General features: G+C 43.6%; 1 protein-coding gene across 2 annotated transcripts in view; it reads right to left on the bottom strand.

Moving 5' to 3' along the window:
• Positions 1-21,997, bottom strand: part of LOC126295424 (zinc finger protein OZF-like) — a 146,940-nt gene that overhangs the window by 76,417 nt on the left and 48,526 nt on the right. For both annotated transcript variants that reach the window (XM_049987908.1, XM_049987907.1), the window contains exon 3: positions 11,007-11,078. In XM_049987908.1, the coding sequence (XP_049843865.1) occupies positions 11,007-11,078 (72 nt within the window). The remainder of the gene's footprint in view (positions 1-11,006; positions 11,079-21,997) is intronic.

The raw sequence follows: 21,997 nt of genomic DNA, 5'->3' as shown, positions 1-21,997 counted from the left end.
AATTACATGCATGGCGTAAACAACAGTGTCACTGAACGACAAGTGTGTATGCTGGCAGGCGACGGTTCAAACGACGACGTCTATGATTTTTTCCTGTTTGAATACCTAAGTCATTTAAATGTGATATTCATCAAATATATGTTAATTAAGGCATACTTAACCAGCACTTTTCAAGAAAAATACACGTCTTCTAGTTTCTAATTACATATTGCAAGCAAAATTCTGGTTTTCATTGCAAGCACATATTCTTAATTATTAATATTTTATAAAGAATTGTCAGAGATTGTTGAAGTTAAGAAAACATTACACAGCTAAATATTTTGGAGAAAAACTAAAAATCAAATACTCTTTTATTTGAATATGCACATTGTTTTGTAGGACAGATGTGGTCTCATATGAGCCAGAGTAATAAGCGTGTAGAAAAATGGAAAACTATAATGTTCACAGTGTCAAGCACAGTGCAAATGTGGTAATTTTACTGTTGTCACATAACACTGCAACTGAACCCAACAGAATTGATCTGGAGTCAAGTTAAGTGATTTGTTGAGAGAAATAACAAACTGCCAAATGCACGAAATGCAAATAATGCACGAAGCTTTGTGACACATCACAGCAGAACAATGGCGAAATGCAGAACAGTATGTCATAAAAGAGGAGGACAAAGAAATGTGTTTTTGGTGGCTTGGGATTCTGTTGCTGATCGTCTCTTTATCAACATAATCTTTCAAAATGTACCATACTGCTCGGAGTACAATATGGAAGGAGTCCGGAGATTACCAGATGACTGACTGTAATACCCTTGGTGGCATCAATATTTAACTACACGGGAAATCAGCAGTGTACTTTTATGCCACACATAGCTCGTGAAGCAAAATTGCACTTGTTGAAGTCAGCAATTTTCATCACTCTTGTTTTTAATTAGAACATTATGTTCTACACCTACATCTACATCCATACTCCGCAAGCCACCTGACGGTGTGTGGCGGAGGGTACCTCGAATACCTCTATCGGATCTCCCTTCTTTCCAGTCTCGTATTGTTCGTGGAAAGAAGGATTGTCAGTATGCCTCTGTGTGGGCTCTAATCTCTCTGATTTCATCCTCACAGTCTCTTGGCGAGATATACGTAGGAGGGAGCAATATACTGCCTGACTCCTCGGTGAAGGTATGTTCTCGAAACTTCAACAAAATCCCATACCGAACTACAGAGCATCTCTCCTGCAGAGTCTTCCACTGGAGTTTATCTGTCATCTCCGTAATGCTTTCGCGATTACTAAATGATCCTGTAACGAAGCACGCTGCTCTCGGTCGGATCTTCTCTGTCTCTTCTATCGACCCTATCTGGTACGGATCCCACACTGCTGAGCAGTATTCAAGCTGTGGGCGAACAAGTGTACTGTAACCTACTTCCTTTGTTTTCGGATTGCATTTCCTTAGGATTCCTCCAGTGAATCTCGGTGGCATCTGCTTTACCGACGATCAACTTTATATGATCATTCCATTTTAAATCACCCATAATGCGTACTCCCAGATAATTTATGGAATTAACTACTTCCAGTTTCTGTCCTGCTATTTTGTAGCTAAATGATAAGGGATCTATCTTTCTATGTATTCACAGCACATTACACTTGTCTACATTGAGATTGAATTGCCAATCCCTGCACCATGCGTCAATTCGCTGCAGATCCTCCTGCATTTCAGTACAATTTTCCATTGTTACGAACTCTCGATACACCACAGCATCATCTGCAAAAAGCCTGAGTGAACTTCCGATGTCATCAACAAGGTCATTTATGTATATTGTGAATAACAACGATCCTATGACACTCCCCTGTGGCACACCCAAAATTGCTCTTACTTCGGAAGACTTCTCTCCATTGAGAATGCAACTGTTACTTCACTGCGGGATAGCTGGATCACTTGTCTGGTCAATGCTGTCCAAGTTAAACGCACTGAAACCTGTCACCCCATATCATCGCTGAGCCGATGTATGCATAATGTAGAGCACGAAACAAATACTCATTATTGCACTCGAGTGTATTCAAGACAGCTCCGCTTCCGCTCCACATGAAACAGAATCAAAAGAGGTTCCAGCAGACAGAGAAGAAGACATAGTGTAATGTTTACATAGTGTAATGTTTACATGACACAAGATTTATTCCTACGACAGATAGAGAATAGTTGTCACAATGACGATATGCCACGGCAGTACACGTGATCACACTCGGCTTTACAAGCATTACATCGATACTGCACACTTCAGGCTGTTGCATAATGTACTCCAGGGAGATGACTGCAGGTTCATCACCAGCAGTGTTCTCTCCTCGTACGTCCTCTTCCTTCATCACTTTCATCACGACTCTGTTGTACTCTTTCAACTGTTCTTCATCTATTAAATTTTGGTCACAAACAGCTGCTTATCCGGCACTGCACTTGGCAGCAACAGCTTTCCAGGAAGAATGCCAGTTCGTCTTCCCTGTAGTTTCATCATCCTGCTCGACGTCTAGCATAGCATGTTTTAGAAGCCATAATACTGAACCATAAAGAAAGCTGCAATTTCAAATAGATGTAGCATTGCTTGACACTGTAATCAACTAACAATGTTGATGCACACAATAATTCATTATCTACTTGAGCGGCTAAAGGCCAGATGTGGGCCGGATTACTGAGAGTCTGGACTTCTGAGGGCCAGATTAGCAGGAGTTCAATGTCATAAATACTAGGATTGGTAAAGACGAACTCTCATGTGTAAACAACAAGTCTGACACCATCTTTTGACGTTGCAATGTGGCTAATACCATAGAAATTTTCAGTGAAGAAATTCGTTAAAAATTTGTACAACTCGAGATGCATGGAAAACTTTCCTGCAATTCTCTCATTTGGGAATTTTAACAGCATCTTCAGTCAGTGACAGTCAAAAGTGAAAATTTGTAATTTTTCTGAGAGATCGCACAACAAAAAACAGTGAGACATACCAAAACTATTACACAAAGTATTTCAAAGTGGAGGCATCCACACCAATTCTGAATATAAAGGAACGACAAGTCGATGCCAAAGTTTCTCAGGAAGAAAACTCTGACATCGTGAACAGCAAGCGACAGACGTGTTGTCCTCAAACATCGCACGTCAAGCCAACTTCACTGCACTCGTTTGTGTCAAAGTGCGTTTTTCTCTTCTTAATCTAATTTTATCATCTGCTCTGTTTTCTCGACACGCTGCAAAGCTTTCTCAGTAACACACATTTTTGCCCTCACAAGTGTTCTTCCAGAAAATAGGTAAAACATCTCAAATCAAAAAGTGGTACAGTTTCTACAATACCGGGACAAAATAAAGCCTGTATTATGCATTGCCAACCACATAAACCAATGAAACAATTTTCAATAAAACACTTCTTAATAGTGAAAAAGTGAGTTCTGTTGACTGTTAAGGACAAAAAGTGCTCAAGGTCAGCACGATTCATCATTACGGTACACACCCAATCGATAGACGAGTCATGCCCAAACCTCGACGGTTCAAATGGCTCTGAGCACTGTGGGACTTAACATCTGTGGTCATCAGTCTCCTAGAACTTAAACCTAACTAACCTAAGGGCAGCGCACACATCCGTGCCAGAGGCAGGATTCGAACCCGCAATCGTAGCAGTCGAGCGGTTCCGGACTGAAGCGCTTAGAACCGCTCGGCCACAGCAGCCGGCGAAACATTGATCAGTGTCCTGGAGTAATGGTTGCAACAACTGTTCCTTGTGTCAGATAGATCAGAAAGTAACAGAAGCACATACACGTGATCCTTTACAAGCTGCCAAAGGCAAAAATTGCGTGGTGTCGGAGCAGGTGAATGTGGAGTTAGTGCAAAACAAGGTGTGTTGTGTGCCCCCTTGACCAATCCTGATGTCTTGTACTGACCAGTCCTGGAGTCTTGTACATGATGATCATCATCATCATCATCATCATCATCTAACTAGTCCTGTACCAAGTTCCGAGAAATACCACATACCAGTGAGGTGGTGCACCATCTTGCAGCCAAATGCAATTCCATGATCCAGTTTCTCACAAGTGAGGGAAGAGACATCGTTTTAGTGCATCAATATAAGAAACAGCACTTTGCTTCATCAAAGAAAAGCCCATAAACTTTCCACCAGAATATGGCAGAAAAAACATTCAATTTGTTGGAACTTGACCATCTCTCGGGGATTTGCTGACCCACTGATGCGATGCCCACATTGCGTGTCCACATTTACACTTAAGTGAAACCTCAATTCGTCACTGAAGGTGACACAATACAGGAAATCTTCTTCATGCAACAACACTATTTCCAGAGTTGGCATGTAAATCATAGTCTGGAGGCTTTAGATCTCTTAACAATTGCAAACTATGTAAAACTACTCGAGTTGCCTTTTAATTTAATGTAATAAAAAATGTAAACATAATTTAATAAATGCTACAAAGCTTTAAACCCCAACATTCACTTTTAAACAATGGGTATTGTGCACACTGACAGTGGTAAGAAGCCACTGCAATCACTGAGAAATGGAAAAGTAAACTGCAAGAGTTTCGGAGGACGAGTCGTCGTTCACTAGATCTGCGACACTGCCCTTGTCAGCACCCTGTGAAGGGCGGCAATTTGAGTGGAGAGAGAGGGACATTTTTGACAAATAACCGGCACGGTGAGGAACCGATCAACACTTTTATTGCGTGAAGTATTCGCAGGGTTTTTCACGATACGAGAGAAACTTTTCCGGTTGTCGGCTCAGGAAATTTGGTCACAAGTTATTGAAAAAATAAACCCTGCAAATAACATCATTTCTCTACACGGTCTCCCTTAACCGTCACTTAGTTGGGCCATCTCCTGACAAGTTTCCTTCAGCCATCCCGAAAACAGCTTTGTGGCACTGCCTCCACAATCTCGTCATTTGATAGAAACTCTTATTCGTCCACATGCTCATCTGTCAAACAAAAAGGGTAGAAATCATCTGGAGCAATGTCAGAACTCTATAGCAGGTGATATAGAATTTCAAAAATAATGGATTTCGTAGTTTGCCATCTACATAGACTCCCTGAGCAACCGTGCAGTGTGTGACGGAGGGTATCCTGCTCCACTAATTATAGTTTCCTTTCCCCTTTCACTCGCAAACAGAGCAAGTGAAAAACAACTCTCTCTATGCCTTCATACGAGCACTAATTTCTCGCACATTATCTCTGTGGTCCTTAGGCGCAATGTATGTTGGAGGCGGCAGAAACATTCTGCAGTTAGCCTCAAATGCCAGTCCTCTAAATTTTTAAATTTTGTCAGTAGTGTTTCTCAAAAAGAATATCGTCTCAGCTCCAGAGATTGCTATTTCAGTTCCTGAAGCACGGCAGTAACATTCGAGTGTCGTTCGAACCTACTAGTGACAAATCTACCACCTGCCAGCAGCAAATCTGCCAGCCCACCTCTTAATTGCTTCAATCCGATCTGGTACAGATAGATAACACTCGAGCAGTACTCGAGAATAGGTCACACCGGCATCCTATATTAGGCCTCTTTTACAGATGAACCGTGCTTTCCTAGAATTCTTCCAATAAACTAAAGTCCAACATTTGCCTTTCCTACCACAAGTCTCACATGCTCGTTCCATTTCATATTGCTTTACAAAGTTATGCCCAGACATTTCATTTCAACAATGTGACAGTGTCAAGAGGAGACTACTAATGCTGCATCCAAACATTATAGGTTTGTTTTTCCCACTCATTTGCATTAATTTAGATTTTTATACTTTTACAGCTAGCTGCCATTCATCATACCAACTAGAAATTTTGCGAAGTCATTTTTTATCCTCCTACAGTAACTCAACAATGATTCTTCCCCTACACCACGGCATCATCAGGAACCACAGACTGCTGCCCAACCTGCCCACCAGATCATTCATGTATATAAAAAATAACAGGGCCCCTACAAAACTTCCCTGGGACACTTCTGATGATACCCTGACAAACACACACAATCGAGGACAACGTGCTGATTCTATTGCTTAAGAAGTTTAGTTATGTCATGTTCCATAGATCATTTTCCCAATTATTTTATCGATATGATGTGGAACAAGTCACACACACACACACACACACACACACACACACACACACACACACACACTCGCGTGAATATGTGAATATATTAATATTACTGAAAGTTTCACTGCTACACATGCAACTAAATTTAGAGGTACTTTTTTTTAACCCTTTCCTGAAAGAGAAACTTGTCCATGGAATAGAAGCAGTTGTCCAAAAGAAATGATTTTAAGCTAGATTTAAAACTTGATCTGCTACCTGCCAGACACTTTATGCTGTTGGGCAAATGATCAAAGATTTTTCTTGCTGAATAGTGTGCTCCTTTTCGAGCAACTGACAGCTTCAATAACGAGTAGAAAAGGTCATTTTTCCCTCTAGTGTTGTACGTACGAACATCACTATTCTTCGCAAACTGAGATGGATTATTTGTAACAAATTGCATTAGCGAATGTATGTACTCTGATGGTGCAGTTAAAATACCTAACTCCTTGAAAAGGTGCCTACATGACATCCTTGGGTGAACACTACAAATTATCTTGTGTGCAATCAATACATTATGTCTAAGTGGTGAGTTACCCCAGAAAACTATTCCATAAGACATTAATGATTGAAAATGTGCAAAGTACATTAGGAGGCTGATCTGTTTATTGCCGAGACTAGCGATTATACGAAGAGCGAAAGAAACTGAACTTAATTGTTTGAGAAGCTCAGTAATATGCTTCTTCCAGTTCAAGTTGTCATCAATGTGAACACCTAAAAAATTTGGAGAAATCTAACCTGTTAACTGAGCCCTGTTCATATGCTACGTGAATTGTCAGTATGTGTGTATTCGGTACACAGAGCTGGACATAGTGAGCATTTTCAAAACTAAAGGGGAGTCCATTTTCTGAAAACTACTTAATAATTCTTTGAAAGACATCCTTAACAATACCTTCAGCTGATTTTTCTGGAATGGGATTTATTATACCCCTCTTGTCATCTGCAAAAAGTTCTAGTTCCGCTTGCTGAACGTTAAGTGAGAGGTCATTCACACAAATAATGAACAGCAGAGGACCCAAAATTGAATCATGTGGGACTCCCTTTGTGGTAACTACCCATTCACTAGAATTTACCACCCTCCCAACATTATTTGTGCTATTCAGCACAATTTCTTGCTTTCTATTCATTAAGTATGATTCAAACCATCTGTGTGTATAGCATTCAATTCAATAAAACATGAGATTTTCTAAGAGTGTGACACCGTCTACACAGTCAAATGCCTTGGAAAGATCACAAAAGATATCAACTGGCGATAATTTGTTATTTAGGGCTTGTACTACTTCGTGAGTAAATGTGTCATTCAGCCATTCACATATCTGGGGACCTATACCCTATTGCCCTTCACAGCATGTCATATAAGAACAGGGCAAGCCGAGTCTTCCACGTGCGATGCTTTATAAAACTGTGTCGATTCGTTGACGGAAGCTTTTCTGTCTCGAGGAAATTTATTATATTCACATTGAGAATACGTTAAAGAATTCAGCAGGAAACCGATGTTAAAGATGTCGGTCTATAATTTTTTGGGTCCACTCTTTTACCATTCTTGCATACAGGAGTCACGTGTGCTTTTTTCAGATACTCGGGACTTTGCACGGGGTGACATTCGTGATAAATGCGAGGTAAGTAAGGGTCCGATGCACTCTGTAAAACCAGATTGGGATTCCATCTGGACCCGGCAACTTATTTGTTTCCAGTTGTTTTTCTATGCCGGGAATGCCTACTGCTATGTTCTTCCGTACAACAGTCAGTGCTGTGGTCAGATGACAGTATGTTTGTATGATTCTCCCGTGTGAATGATTTCTTACATGCAAAATTTAAAACTTCAGCTTTCTTCTACTGTCACACTAGACTGCTCAACAAGTGACTGGATGGAAGTCTTAGACCCACTTAGAGATTTTGTATAATATCAAAATCTTTTGCTATGGTATGACAGCAGTAGTAGTTGCATACTTTGTGCATCGATCTTTTTAAAGCTGTACAAATCCCTGCTAACTTTAGACTGTCATCGTCTGCACATTCTCTTTTCAACCGAGAGTGCACCAGCCTTCACTTCCTCAGGATTTTTCAAATATTTTTGTTAGACCAAAGTGTGTCTTTCCCATTATCAATTAACTTATCTGCGAAACACTTCTCCAGAGCTTCATTTACAATCTGTTTCAGCTTTGGCCACAATTCCTCTACTGGAAGTAAATGATTTCAATTCACTCTCTAGAAGGGATACTAACAACAGATTATCTGCTCTTTCTAACAAGAATACTCTCCTACACTTTGTGACTGATTTATTAACTTTAGTAGGCATAGTCACTATTGAACATAACCGGGGAGAAGAGAAATTTGTGGCACAACTTGACTAGAGGAAGGAATCAGTTGGTAGGACATGTTCTGAGGCATCAAGAGATCACCCGTTTAGTACTGGAGGGCAGTGTGGAGGGTAAAAATCGTAGAGGGAGACCAAGAGATGAATACACCAAGCAGATTCAGAAGGATGTAGGGTTCAGTAGTTACTCGGAGATGAAGAGGCTTTCACAAGACAGAGTAGCGTGGAGAACTGTATCGAACCAGTTTCTGGACTGAAGACCACAACAACAGTCACTATGATCACATCAGAGTCACAGTCACTGAGCCACTGATACGGTCAGGCCCGGTTTTAGCTGCAAGTTCAAAAACACATCCATTGTGTGTTGGCTGTCAAACTAGCTGCTCAAGAAAGTTTTCTGAAAATATTTTCAAAAGCACATCACATGCCTGTAGCTCTGTATCCTCTGCAATGAATCCACAGATGTCACAGTATATACCTGGTAGGTTGAAATTTCTTCCAACTAATACTGCACAGTCTGGGTATTTCCACGATACTGACCATAGACTATCTTTGAATGATTCTAAAACTGTCACAGCAGAATCGGGTGGCCGGTACAAACGTCCAACAATTAACATGGTTTCCTTAGACCTGTTATATGCAATAAGATAACCTCAATGTCACACTCCAATTCGACCTCGAGAGAGACGTTTTTGTCAACTGCAATGAACACTCCCCCCCACCTGTGGCATTTAATCTGTCTTTTCGATATACATTCCATGACTCGCTAATCTCTCAGATTTCTATTTTGTACTTCAGTCTCATTTCGGTCCCAAGAATAGTCAGAGTGTGAGAAATTTTGCTGAGGGAAATAAATTTGGGACCTACATTACAAATACTTCAGAAATTTACTGATAAAATTTGGACAGTTCAAATGTCTTTACTCAGAACACCGTCGGATTTCGCTATCTGCCTGTTATGAGGCGAGTGTTCATCAGAGAGGATGTTCATCATTTCTGCGAGGGCAGCCATTACCCTGATGCAAAATCACAGTCCTGAAAGCTCCTCCTCTCCTTCATTTGGTCACAAAAGTAGTCACTATACCTGTTTGGCAGTTAACATTTTAACAAACCGACAGTAGACCTTAAAATTATATTGGAAACAATTACAAGATATTTATTTTTATCTTTGTTGTTGAATGAGTAGTAAAGCAACACAGCTTTGTATAATTCATTGGGACACGGTACCACAGCTTTGGTACTAATTTCCTGTAATCATTGTTTACACACTGCACAAATGTAAAAAATGAACATCACTCATATTAAACAAACTGTACTAGTTCACTGACATTTGTATCTCCTACTGTGTCATATCACTTAATACTGTTCATGGCAAGAACAAATTGTTACTGAAAATAAATACTACAGCTAAAGATATTAATAAATATTTCATTGGTGAAAGTGAGACAGTTATACCATCTAAAATCTTTAACGTATCAGTGTATCCATTTTTTGAGAGGCTTAAAATGAGTAAAAAGGTAAAAGAATAATACTTTCTGACGTTACAGGTACATTTGAAGTAGTAGTCGTATTAACTGTTAACACAGGTCAAACCAGAACTCCGTCGATAAACTTTCACAGCTGGTAGTACAGACCAAAAGGAGACAAAATGTCCAGTAAACATGGACTTTAAGGTGAATATCTTAAGAGATTCAAGCACTTCTTCAGGAGATGTGTTTCACAGTACCAAAGACGAAGGAGTGCTCAAAGCTCCTAAGGTACGCATTTTAGAGTGCACATTTACTTGACTTATTTTTCCTCATTTTGGTCCACACTACCACATGTGGAGGCACTAGAGATGTGGATATGGAGAAGAATGGAAAAAGTGAAATGGGGAGCCCGAGTAAGGAATGAAGAAATATTAAGAAGAAGTTGGAGAAGAAAGAAACATGCTGAAAGTCATCAGCAAGGGAAAACGGAAATGGATTGGACATCGTTTGGGGAGGGACTGTTTATTGAAGGAAGGAATAGATGGAATGGTGGAGGGGAAAAAGGGGAAGACGAAAAAGAAGATATCAAATGTTGGAAAAAACAAATATTCAGAAATGAAACGACTGGCTATGGGCAGACAAAAGTAGAAGAGGCTTAACCCATGTCAAGGCCTGCCATAAGGCAGAATATCATATTACTATTACCATCACCACCACCACCACCACCACCACCACCACATCTGGAAGTTTGTCAGAGGCATTCCAGTCGTGTATAGTTTACAGATTTTCTACGATATACTTCCCCTCCATTAATTATTACCAAAACTTGTTCCAAATTTTCGAAGGCTCTCCTTCAAGGGATCAGCTGCATGTGCTAAATTAAAGAATGGATAGGGAGAACTACAGTGCACAGGAAGTGTGAATCACACTACAAGTTTTCAGTTTCAATATTTATAAACAAATTGGAAAGATGATAGTACTTGAAGGTGTAAGAGAAAATACTATGGCTGGCTGAGGAGTGGAGTGTGGGAGTCTTTGGAGTGGCAGCCTTACACTCAGTCACGTGACAGTACTTTCCATCAATATCTAATGATGAAATACCAGGAAACACTTACAGAGGACAGAATGCAAGTTTCATACCTGCACCATTCGTAGTAGATCTGCCTCAGTGCCTTCACGTAGCTCCTGCTTCACTGCCATAAACTCATAACCCTGCAATACAAAAAACAACATTACTGTATTTTTATGTGTGGCAAAACATCTGTGCCAGATTATAGTCAAAGCAGTGCAAAAGGCTTTGATGACTGGATGACATAGCTGCTGGTAAACCTTTCAGGCTGTGAGGTCGTGGTCCAAGAAACTCTTCTGTTCCTGACGTTTCATCCAGGACTGCACCAGACATCTTCAGGTGCTCCTCCACCAAATCTTCCAACTGACTGGTCAGACGTCCAAGAGGGACATATATACTGTATGAAAGGGGGTGTGGCCAAAGGAACGTGATGAGCAGAGATAATCCTTGTCAAAGATAAAATTGTCTAGCGATTCTGCGGCTCTGCTCATCACACGTTACTTCGACCACACCCCCTTTCCTGCAGTATGTATGTCGCTCTCGGGCGTCCGATCGGTCAGTCGGCAAGACTGGGAGGAGGAGCACCCGAAGATGTCCGGCGCAGTCCAGGGCTAAACACCATGAACAGAAGACTTTCTTGGGCCACAAGCTCACATCCAGAAAGTTTTACCAGCAGCTAGTACAGAAGCGGCCTGAAACAATATTCTCAATCATCTGTGAGAAGGAAAGTTGCTACTCACCATATAGCAGAGATGCTGAGTCGCAGACAGACACAACAAAAAGACTGAAACTTCCTGGCAGATTAAAACTGTGTGCCCGACCAAGACTCGAACTCGGGACCTTTGCCTTTCGCGGGCAAGTGCTCTACCATCTGAGCTACCGAAGCACGACTCACGCCCGGTCCTCACAGCTTTACTTCTGCCAGTACCTCATCTCCTACCTTCCAAACTTTACAGAAGCTCTCCTGCAAACCTCGCAGAATTAGCACTCCTAAAAGAAAGGATACTGCGGAGACATGGCTTAGCCACAGCCTGGGGGATGTTTCCAGAATGAGATCTCATTCTGACAACAAAAAGACTGTCAAAAATAATAGCTTTCAGCCTGTAAGGCCATATAGCATCTCCACTATATGGCGAGCAGTAACTTTCCTTTTCACAATATTGTCACGAACATTTGGTAAGAGTGTAATGTTACAAATACTAGCAATTACACTGATATCTTTCCCGTGCGAGTGACAACAGGTAAATATTTCCACCGACAAGTGATGACCAGAGCAAGATCAAATGTCACCTGCTGCCGCTCCGGGCACACAGTGTGGTATGGAAAGTACAGGATGGTTGTAAAGTCGGTACCTATTTGTAACAGTGAATATTTCAGAAAGAATACATCTTTTCATAGTTTTGTTTCTATTGAATATATTATTACAGTGTATCATTTGGTTATTAAGTTACATTTCAATTTATGCACCCACATTTTTCACATAGATCTTGAATCTTTTAGGAAAAAAATTAAGGATTTTCCTAGCATCTCAACTAGGACATTTGCAAACACTTCACAGATACTTTATTCAAGACTGTCAATATCCTTTGGTTTTAACTTGTACATTTATTCCTTAGCTTGTCCCCAAAGGAAGAATTCACATGATGTGAGATCAGGGCTGCATGCAAGCCATTCTGTCCGTTGCCGGTGGCCAATGTACTTGCCAGGGAAATTGTCATCAAGCCATTCTCTCACTGTGGGGTGGAGTTCCATCTTGTGCAAAGAGCAATTCCCTTCCATTTCCCCATTCTCGAACCACAGGCCCTACATATGTTCGTAGCATCTGCAAGTATCGTGCACTATTCACGGTGTCATGTAGCACGTACGGTCCAACTAATCTCCTTCGTGTCATCCCTTACCACACCTTTGATCTCGATTGCATTTTTCAGCCATCACACTGCATCCAATTTTGACCAATAATGACAACCGTGACAGTTCACAAAACCTCCAACGTGAAATCCCACTTCATCAGAGCACAGGGTATTGTTTTACTGATCGGAATAATCGTCTCCTCGATCGAGCACAATCTCCCAAACTTCCACTCTCATGTGACAGTCCTCATCAAACAGCTCTTGCACGTAATGTGGCTCCTGAGGTCGAAAAAAAAAACCTCACTTTTGAAAATGGTTGTTACTATGTGACATTACAATCCAATGTCCCTAGCAGTTTGTCTTGTTGACTTTGCAAGGCTTCGTTCGAAGATGCGGTGATCATCATTCACACTCTCTTTGCACGTGGATGTCTAAAGTCTTCCAGACTGACTTGCATCTTTCACTCTAGCAGTTATCGTGTATTTTTTATGGCTTTTTTTTATTATCTGAGGATTATCTTTCGGTTTCCTACCTCACTCTTGCCAAGGGGCGGAGGCAAGGGGGGGGGGGTATAGCTCCCCCCCCCCTTCCCTCCCCCCCTGAAATGGAGTATCATTTTACACTGGACAAAATGACTTCAGAAATCAGCAAATATATTACTTCAACAGATCCAAAAGGAGGGCTGAAACTACAGAAGAAACAGTGGGTTGATGAAAGTAAAAGATCTGAAATAGCGACTGAAGATTTAAAGAACTGTGACAAACAGTTTTTCCCAAATGCATATGTTTTACTTCAAATATTTGGGACTATTTCTGTTACAACGAGCACTCCTGAACGAAGCTTCTCTATTTTGAGACGAATAAAGACTTATTTGTGTAACACACTGAGGCAGGTGAGACTAAATGTATCAGCTCTTGAAAATATCCATAAAGAAAGAGATATGGACATTAAAAATATCATTGACACATTCAGAAAAAAGAAACAGAGACAAATGTGCATGACATATTGGGCTGATGATGGAAATATCCAGTGAATTTTGTTACAGATATTTTTTCTCTATATCCAGTTCAAGTTTTTACATTCATGTCATCTTCCGTATCCAGAAAATTACTGGAAACTTATTTGTTCTAAGTTGACCTTTTTTTATGATTTATGTAATTTTTAAAATCTCCCCTGTTAAAATAAGTTTTTTTTTACCCTGAACTCCAAAACAGGTACCAAAAACTACTTTAAGCAACACCAAATTTTACCAATTTGTCAGTGGAAGACTCTCCTTTTGTTAAGCGATATCCCCCCCCCTTGACCGACTTCTAGAATTGCCTCTGTTCTTCCCTCCACTGTCTCTCAACTTGCACCAACCACACGTGGTGACAGTCTCAGCTCTGTCTTCTACTGTTTTCTACCAGCCATTTTTTGGTTTTCACTTGATCAAATCGTAAATGGTAAAGCTCATATCAGTCAATGTTATTACACACCAGCAAGAGCTGATGCTAGTTTCTAGGAGAGTCAAAGTAGGTTTTGACTTTACAACCACCCTGTATACATGCAAAGTAGAGACAGAAGAAATCATTGTAGTGATTGAAATCCACTGATATAAGCAACCCTGACAAAGGGAAAATTGTTACGAGACCCCAATGCAAACGAGCATCTCAAAAACTCCGAACCAGGTCAGCACTTTATGAGCTACTGTCTGTAGCTAACAGTCTGAGGTCAGTGAAACCACAAGAAGGCAGAAAGGTGTCGGACATCCACAACTCGTCAGAGAATGTAGGGGCCGGAGGCTCACCCGTCCTGAAAAGCAGACTAGATAACAACCTCGGCAGATTTGACAAAAAGAATACGCCACTCCTGCAGATGAGTGTTTCAGAGCACACCATTCGGCATACACTGTCCTAAGTGGTGTCTCATAGCAGATAACTCGTAAGTGTTCCACACTGACTGACTGACATCATCAATTACAATCTGTGAAATGTCTCTCACCGATGCACACGAAGCACATTCCTCATTACATTAGGTCAACAGAACAACGCAGATGGACCACCTCGAATGAGCGTTACGGTATGCGATAGCTTTACGGGGCTGAACGGCGGGTGCTATCTGTGACTTACCTGCGCATTAGCACTTGCTCAGCCTGTAACCCACCTGATTTTACTGACAGTGCAGTCACTTGGGCACTGTCTGCCACGCTGTAAACTCTGGATCTCTACCAAATCGTTACGCTAATGCGGGGAAGTGAAGGTTTGCCACTGCTAAAATATTAACAATGTTCTGGTAAAAATGACATATATTTGAGGTGTGCTGGCCTCTATAAAATCTTCTTCCGACTTTTACAAACAAAACCACTTGGGTATTATGCAACTTAGAACTGTTTATGACACTGAGCGTGCAGTAATGCCTTTTGTGTGGCATATGCACCACTGTTGCAACCTTCCGCCCAGTTTGAAACTGTAATAATTGTTGTTACAATAAGGCTAAGGCCAATTGCTTTCTCAAAAGTGTAATGCTCTTTTTGCCACACTGGTCTTCCCTAAACAATTACAGGACCTGTCGCAAGGAAAAATACGGAACTACACCGTCCTGCCCCACTTACGTCCCACAATTCAACGGAGTAACAAACAGTCACAACCTATAGGTTATCACCGACTGTCGCTCTACTCCGAACAGACGTACAACAACAGGAGCAAGCGCTGCTGCTAACTTACCACGTTTGGCAGCACGTGTGGTGCTCTGTTAAGTGAAATACGTCCGTGTCGTCTCTGTCAATGTCACAGTCCACATCAAACTTTAATTCACTATTATAAAACTGCACAACCCACGCGCAAGTGACTGCACAGACGCTGGCTGTGAGCAAAATGCAAAGCTCATTTTGCTTATTTATGAGACGTGGGTTTGTGACGCTGACACCGATCCATTTGCCGTGAGAACTCCCAGTCCCTAACAATGGCGTTCTTGCCATCCTTTGCCCTTTCTATGTCATTGTGATGACAGCTATCATATTTTGTCTAAAACTGAACCTGCCAAAGTTAAGCTCGCCATTACCGATTCTCTTCCAGTCAAATTAAATAAACTTGCTTTTATTCGATTTTTGCAACTGCCCCTCCCTTTACCTTACTAGTTTACCGAAAGCACTATTTTTTCTTTGCCGGACGGCACTAGTAAGACCAGTTCACCGTTCCCAGCTTTGAGGAGTCTCCGCCCACAGACACTGTGGTCGGTCGGTCGGACGACTAACGGAGATAACACTAACACATCGTCAGTCTGTCTGTCCTCAGACACACAGGTCTGTACGACTGTAGATCACAGATAGCCTACAGTGCGAGGCTCGGGGGAACCAAACCCCGAGGTCTGAGAAACGTCAATGAAACTGAGATACGGGAAGAAAGGGAGACCGAAGAAGAAAGGCAGGCAAGGTGCCCCATCTTGGAAGCAGTCAGAAGCCCTCAAAAGCAGATGAAGTCCTTCAAACATTTTCTTTATTTCTTGATTAGACAGGCAGTCAAATATTTTACACTCTCGAATTTTCTTCTCACTCTCGAACACTGACATAACGGTGAACGAGGAGGGTGCTGTTCCAGAGAGTTGATAAATTGAGGCAGTAAGTCACAAGGGCTGTCCTCACGGGATGCCGATCCACACATCCTATAAATAGCCTCATTAGAACAGGGGAAGGACACATTAAAGCAATACCTTAACCTTCTTATCCAGAAAATTGCCTTCGAAGGCTAGAATAAAAGCTCCGGTATCACTCTATTAACCTCGGGTCCCCTCTAGGTGCGGCAAATAAAATGGACTCCGTACAGACTGATACGCAGCTCTTCATCAGTTTGTAACATTTGGCCCCGACGGAAGATAGCACCTCAGAATCTGTCGAGCTCGGCATGAGGAGAAATGGTGACCGGTGTATCTCCTTTCCTGACAAGTCCGAAATGCGTGCGATGTTTTGATCGGAAAAGATCCATTTATGATCTTGTCTAAAGCAGCAACCTTCCAAAACTGATCTCAAACATTTTCAACAAAAAAACAAAGACTTCCTTGTAGCGGACAATCCGCTGTCAGTTCGGGAGCAAACCGAGTTCATGGCAAACTGTGCACTTTCATTTCTCCTTAGCCACCTCTCATCTCGAGGCACGGACAAAGACGGAAATGCCACAGGATTGTAAAGCTCTATAATAAAATCACTGTTCCCAATTGTCGAGACACTCTGTTGGCACGGCCAATGTTAAGCTCGATAAATTTCACTGCCGGTCACCTGCCTCGATCTCTCTCACTCCGATCGGAGGCCTCTCCCTGTGGGCATCACCCGCAAAGGCAAAGGCCACCTGACACATTGGCCTTTGCATGGAGTCCCGGTACACCAAAGTGTATAAGTAGCTACTGCTCGGCTGACAGGGAGAGGTTACAGCTCAGAAATTGGCACTGCAATCTCCATCGTCAAGGGACTACCACTCGAAGGGTACTCGACAACGCCACCACGGCAGACTTGCTACCGCGCCGGATTTCAGGTGCGAGGACAGATCCACACGACAGGGAAGTGCACTGCGTGCTGTGGAGAGTTGATGCAGCATAGTAAGACGTGCTTCCAGCAACGGACCGCACTTTGCAAAGTGGAGGTCAAACCCACAATGTGGACCACAATTTAAAAAGCCATAAACAGTGAGAGGGAAAAAACGTAAAAACGCGAAAAGAGCAGAAACCTTCAAATGTTCAAAGAATAGTCGAGGTAGAAATGTCACCAAATAAAAGGAGTTCTATTAGTAACGTCTTACGACAGGCAAGGAATGGCTGTGGGTCCATTCCGGCCCCCAACACCACAGAGAGAGTGTAAGGTAGCGAGGACGTGGTGTCGTAAGCCTTTTACAGGTCAAATAAGATGGCTATAAGGTGTTGACACTGGGCGAAAGCTGTTCAGATGGCAGACTCCAGGTAAATCGGATTATCAGTGGTGGAACAGCCTCGGTTTAAACCACCCTGGGACGGAGCCAGAAGACCCCGAGAGTCGACACAGCTGCCGACTCGCCGTGCATTCGAGCAAATTACAGAGAACGTTGGTGTGACTTACCAGGTGATAACTGTCCATGTGTAGAGGGTGCTTAACCAGTTTCAGCATTGGGACAATACCGCTTTCTCACCATTGCAACAGGGATTCGCCTTCGCTTCAGAAGCGGTTAAAGAAGGTGAGGATATGACAATGACAATCCACCAGCAGGTGTTTGATAATTTGGTTGCAGATGCAAACTGGACCTGAGGCCGTATCAGGGCAGTGAGCTATGACACTGACAAATTCCCACTCACCGAACGGAACATTGTACAGTTCCGGGTGGCACGTAGTATAGGTTAACTACTTTCAATCCGCCCACTGTTTTAGAACACTAAAGGCAAGTCGACAATTCTCAGACACTGAGACTCGAGCGTAATGCAGAGCAAAATGTTTGGCAACAGTGTATAGTTCAGTGTAGACAGTGTCATTCGAGATAATACCAGCTACCACAGGAGGTGTCTGATATCCATAAGGCATCTGATCTTAGCCCAAGCCTGCAAAGGCTGGTCCGACGGTTGAAATGTACCATTCTCAGCATTCTCACTTCTGTCATTTTACTAGGTGGCAGAAATGGGGAAGAACCCACTTAAAGGCAATGAGGTGCTCCGTCAGTGGGTGCTGCTCAAGTCATCGGAGAGCCCACCTACGATATCTAATGGCTTCTGCGATGTCTGATGACCAGTGGGTTACCGTCTTCCACTGCAGCGGGCCCGAGGAACAGGGGATCACTAAATCAGCTGCCAAAAGAATGACTGTTCTGGACTACCCCATCGTCATCTTCAAGGGGGAGGGAGCTGAGAATGACAGCAGAGGTGAAAGCACCCCAGTCGACACTGTCGAGAGCCCGTCTGGGCAGGCATCCTGGGGAGTGACGGTGGGCAGGGACAGCAAGATCCCGAAGTGGTCAATACCACACAGGTCATCGTGGATGCTCCTGTGGATGTTAGAAGACAAGGACTGTAGATGGAAAGGTAAATGGCTGAGAAAGTTATGTGCACCACACAGAAGTGTGTGGAGGTACCAATATTCAAAAAGCAAAGGTCAAGTTGTGCCAGTAAGCTCCGAGGCTTTTATCACGGCCTGCGATCGTCGTTCCACCCTACAGAGGCTCACAGGCATTGAAATCACCTGAGATTAGGAAACGCGAGGGTCATGGTGGGGGCGAGGAGGTGAGAAATCCAGGCAAACAATATGTTGCGAGACACTCCACCATTAGAAGGTAGGTAAACATTGCAGATGGTAATATCCTGTAGTGCCCTTACCCGAACAGCCACACAGACTCCAAAGCTTATTAAAAGGCACAAGTTTGCTATATTAACCGTCCAGAACATACGTGCAAACTCCGCCCAACACCCTGTCACAGGTAGCACAATTCTTACAATATCCCCAATATCCACGTAGGACCAGGATATGCGTTGCTGGAAACCAACTCTCCTGAAGGGCAATGCAGAAGGCAAGTGAAGTACTTTAAAAAAATGTCACTGCTCAGCCAGGTGGTGGAAAAACCCGCTACAATTTCACTGGAGAACAATGTTATCGATGTGCTGCGAGGCCACGAAGAGACCAAGTGGGCCGGTTATGCCGCAGAGTCACTTACTGCCACAGGCAGAGGGGTTACGACCTCAATATACTGTACTTTGGTTCCGGGTTCCATCGCGTGGTGTGAACCCGGGCCTCAGAGGCGGCCGGAATCTCTGCATCGGTCACAGAAGTGGAACTGGTGGGATCTGATGATGTGGGAGCCAGCAGAATGTCCTCCTCCTCAGAGGACTTTTTGTCGTCTTTACTCTCCGTAGAGCGTCTCCAAATGAGTTTCGGATAAAGACGACGACCACGAAGACCTGCGACCGGCAACCTGTAGCTCCTTCAGCTACTGGCTGAAGTCCAGTCGCAGACTGGCAGAAACCTCGGAAGAAAGTGTCCCGAGAGACCTCTTCCTGGCTAGAGAAGCTGGAGGGAGTCGAGTCATCTCGAACTGGGAGGTGGGGAACAATGTCCACGGTGGGTGGCAAGCCGTCAATCCCTAAGTAGGTGAGGGCGAAGCAGGAAGAGGAGAGCCCACAGCCATCGGGGGAGGGGGCGCGAGGTGTGCTCAAGTAGACCTGAGGGCCCACTGTCAGAGGTGTGACGGGCAAGAGTACCGTCGCCAAAAGGGGTGACATCGTCGTAGCTGTAACATACGACAGTGTTTCACGTGCCGAGTGCAACCACTCGCACTTATTGTCGGCCTCTTGGCAAGTTAGTTTGTCCGTACTCTTCTATCCTTGTACATTCTCCTCTCTGTGGAAAACAGTGCAATCTGGTGAGCAAGGAGAATGGTGCTTTCCACAGTTGACACAGACCGAGGAGGGGCACCGGGAGCGTTTACGCGCAGTGTTCATCTGCCATCTCTACAGACGCTACCACCTCTACATTGCAATGCAAAAATGTGTGCCCAACTTTCAAACACTGACGTTGACCTTTTCAGGCGACGAATCGCCCTCAGAGACCGAGACAAAGCACCCGTAGCGACCTACTGTCCTTCTGCCCCCTACGTACACGACGTGCAGGGGTACACCCCATCACTCCGAGCTAGCGCGCAGCTCGTCGAGATTACGAGAGCAGCTCTCGGTGGAAAATGAGGTTCTGAGCCACATTCGGACTGTTACGGAAAGTGACAGTCACCGGTACGTCACCTGGCTCATTACGAGCGAGCGGCACCGTGAGTGGGCAGGGGATGACGTTCTGACAGGAACTGACTCACATTTCGTTTAGAGATGGCTGCCACTTCCCCAAACTTATCTCCAATGTCCACCACGAGGAATACGGGTTTCTTGGCCGAGAAGGAACCACCGTCGAACCTCATGCAAACCGAGATCGGCATGACTATTTTTCTGCCTGCAGCTTAGCCCTACGTTCCTCCCACAGCGTAGCCAGGGAAGGGAACATTTTAGGGTTTTATCTCTCTGCATTAAAAGAGGACTTTCCGTGCATATCGAATATTGGGCCCATACAGCAGCCTAAGGGAGAACTTCATCTGCAGAAACCCGGCAACAGTTAGCCGGCCCACAGGTCGTCGTTCGAAGTCCCCCATGCCCGTCGCGGTGGGCACGTACTCCTCGGCTTACGTGGGGAGTTTTCAGCTTAGACACCGACAGTGCAATCCCTGTGTGGTCACGGGGCTACAACCTAGCAGGTACTTCACAAATCTGCCCCCACAACGCGACGACTGCCGTGCTGTGTTTTGGGTACATTACTTTATTAAAGGGAAGAGTGCAAAGATGGAAAGGCACAAAAGTGGAGCATACACCACATTGGGTTTCTGCACGATCCGCGTTTCTGGAGAATTCTGAAAATTGGTGGCAGGCCAAACAGTGAGGAAATCACGTTTATTTAAAGAAACGTTGTGGAGAACACTGGTAGCGGAAAGTCTAGACCCAGTTACAAACCAGGTCCGAGCAGAGTCTGCACCGAGAAAATCACCCAATGGAGAGGTCGAGATGGGGGTTGCAGGGGGGAGAGGTGAAGGTTGAGTGAAAGTACAAGCTTTCAGCACAGAAAGGAAGTAATGCTGCGAAGTGTAAAGGCTGGGGTCCCACAGGTAGCCAAGCACGTACTCACAAATGAGTTGTGAGCCCCCTGCAGTTTAATTTTTGTTCGCCTCTACTGTGGCCTCGTTCCTCCACCTGGTCGCTCAGTGAGACTGTGACCCCACACAGCCGACCGACTCGGCTCGCTCCACAAGCATTCGGCACTGCCACAACACGACCTGCACCAGTTCGTCTCGTGTCCAATGTCGAGCTGAATTCCGATTCGTCCCTCTTAATAAAACTCTATAACTTTTATTTCATTGGTCGTACACAAACCACATTTGCTTATGGAATAATCAATTACTCTCATTTGCAGATGTTACAGATCAAAAGTAGTCCTAAAAAGTCTCTTCGGGTTTGCTGCCAGATCCTCAAATTGAGTCGACTCAATATTTCGGCGATCCAACTGGTCGCCATCTTCAGGAAAATGCTGCTTCTGCTGACGAGTGCCGCTGAGAACTGATGCCAGGCTGCAAATCGACGTCCTATATAGACACTGTTCCAAAAACTGGAAATGAAATTAGGTTGGCTGATAATTTAATCAACAGAGACAATGTGTTCCCTCTGAGCAAGACATGGAATCCTGTATTATCTTGCACCAAAAT

This window comes from Schistocerca gregaria, chromosome 11 (assembly GCF_023897955.1).
Source record: "Schistocerca gregaria isolate iqSchGreg1 chromosome 11, iqSchGreg1.2, whole genome shotgun sequence".
Lineage (NCBI taxonomy): Eukaryota > Metazoa > Arthropoda > Insecta > Orthoptera > Acrididae > Schistocerca > Schistocerca gregaria.
The sequence above is the reverse complement of the archived record's forward strand: the minus strand, read 5'-3'. Positions and strand labels throughout refer to the sequence as shown.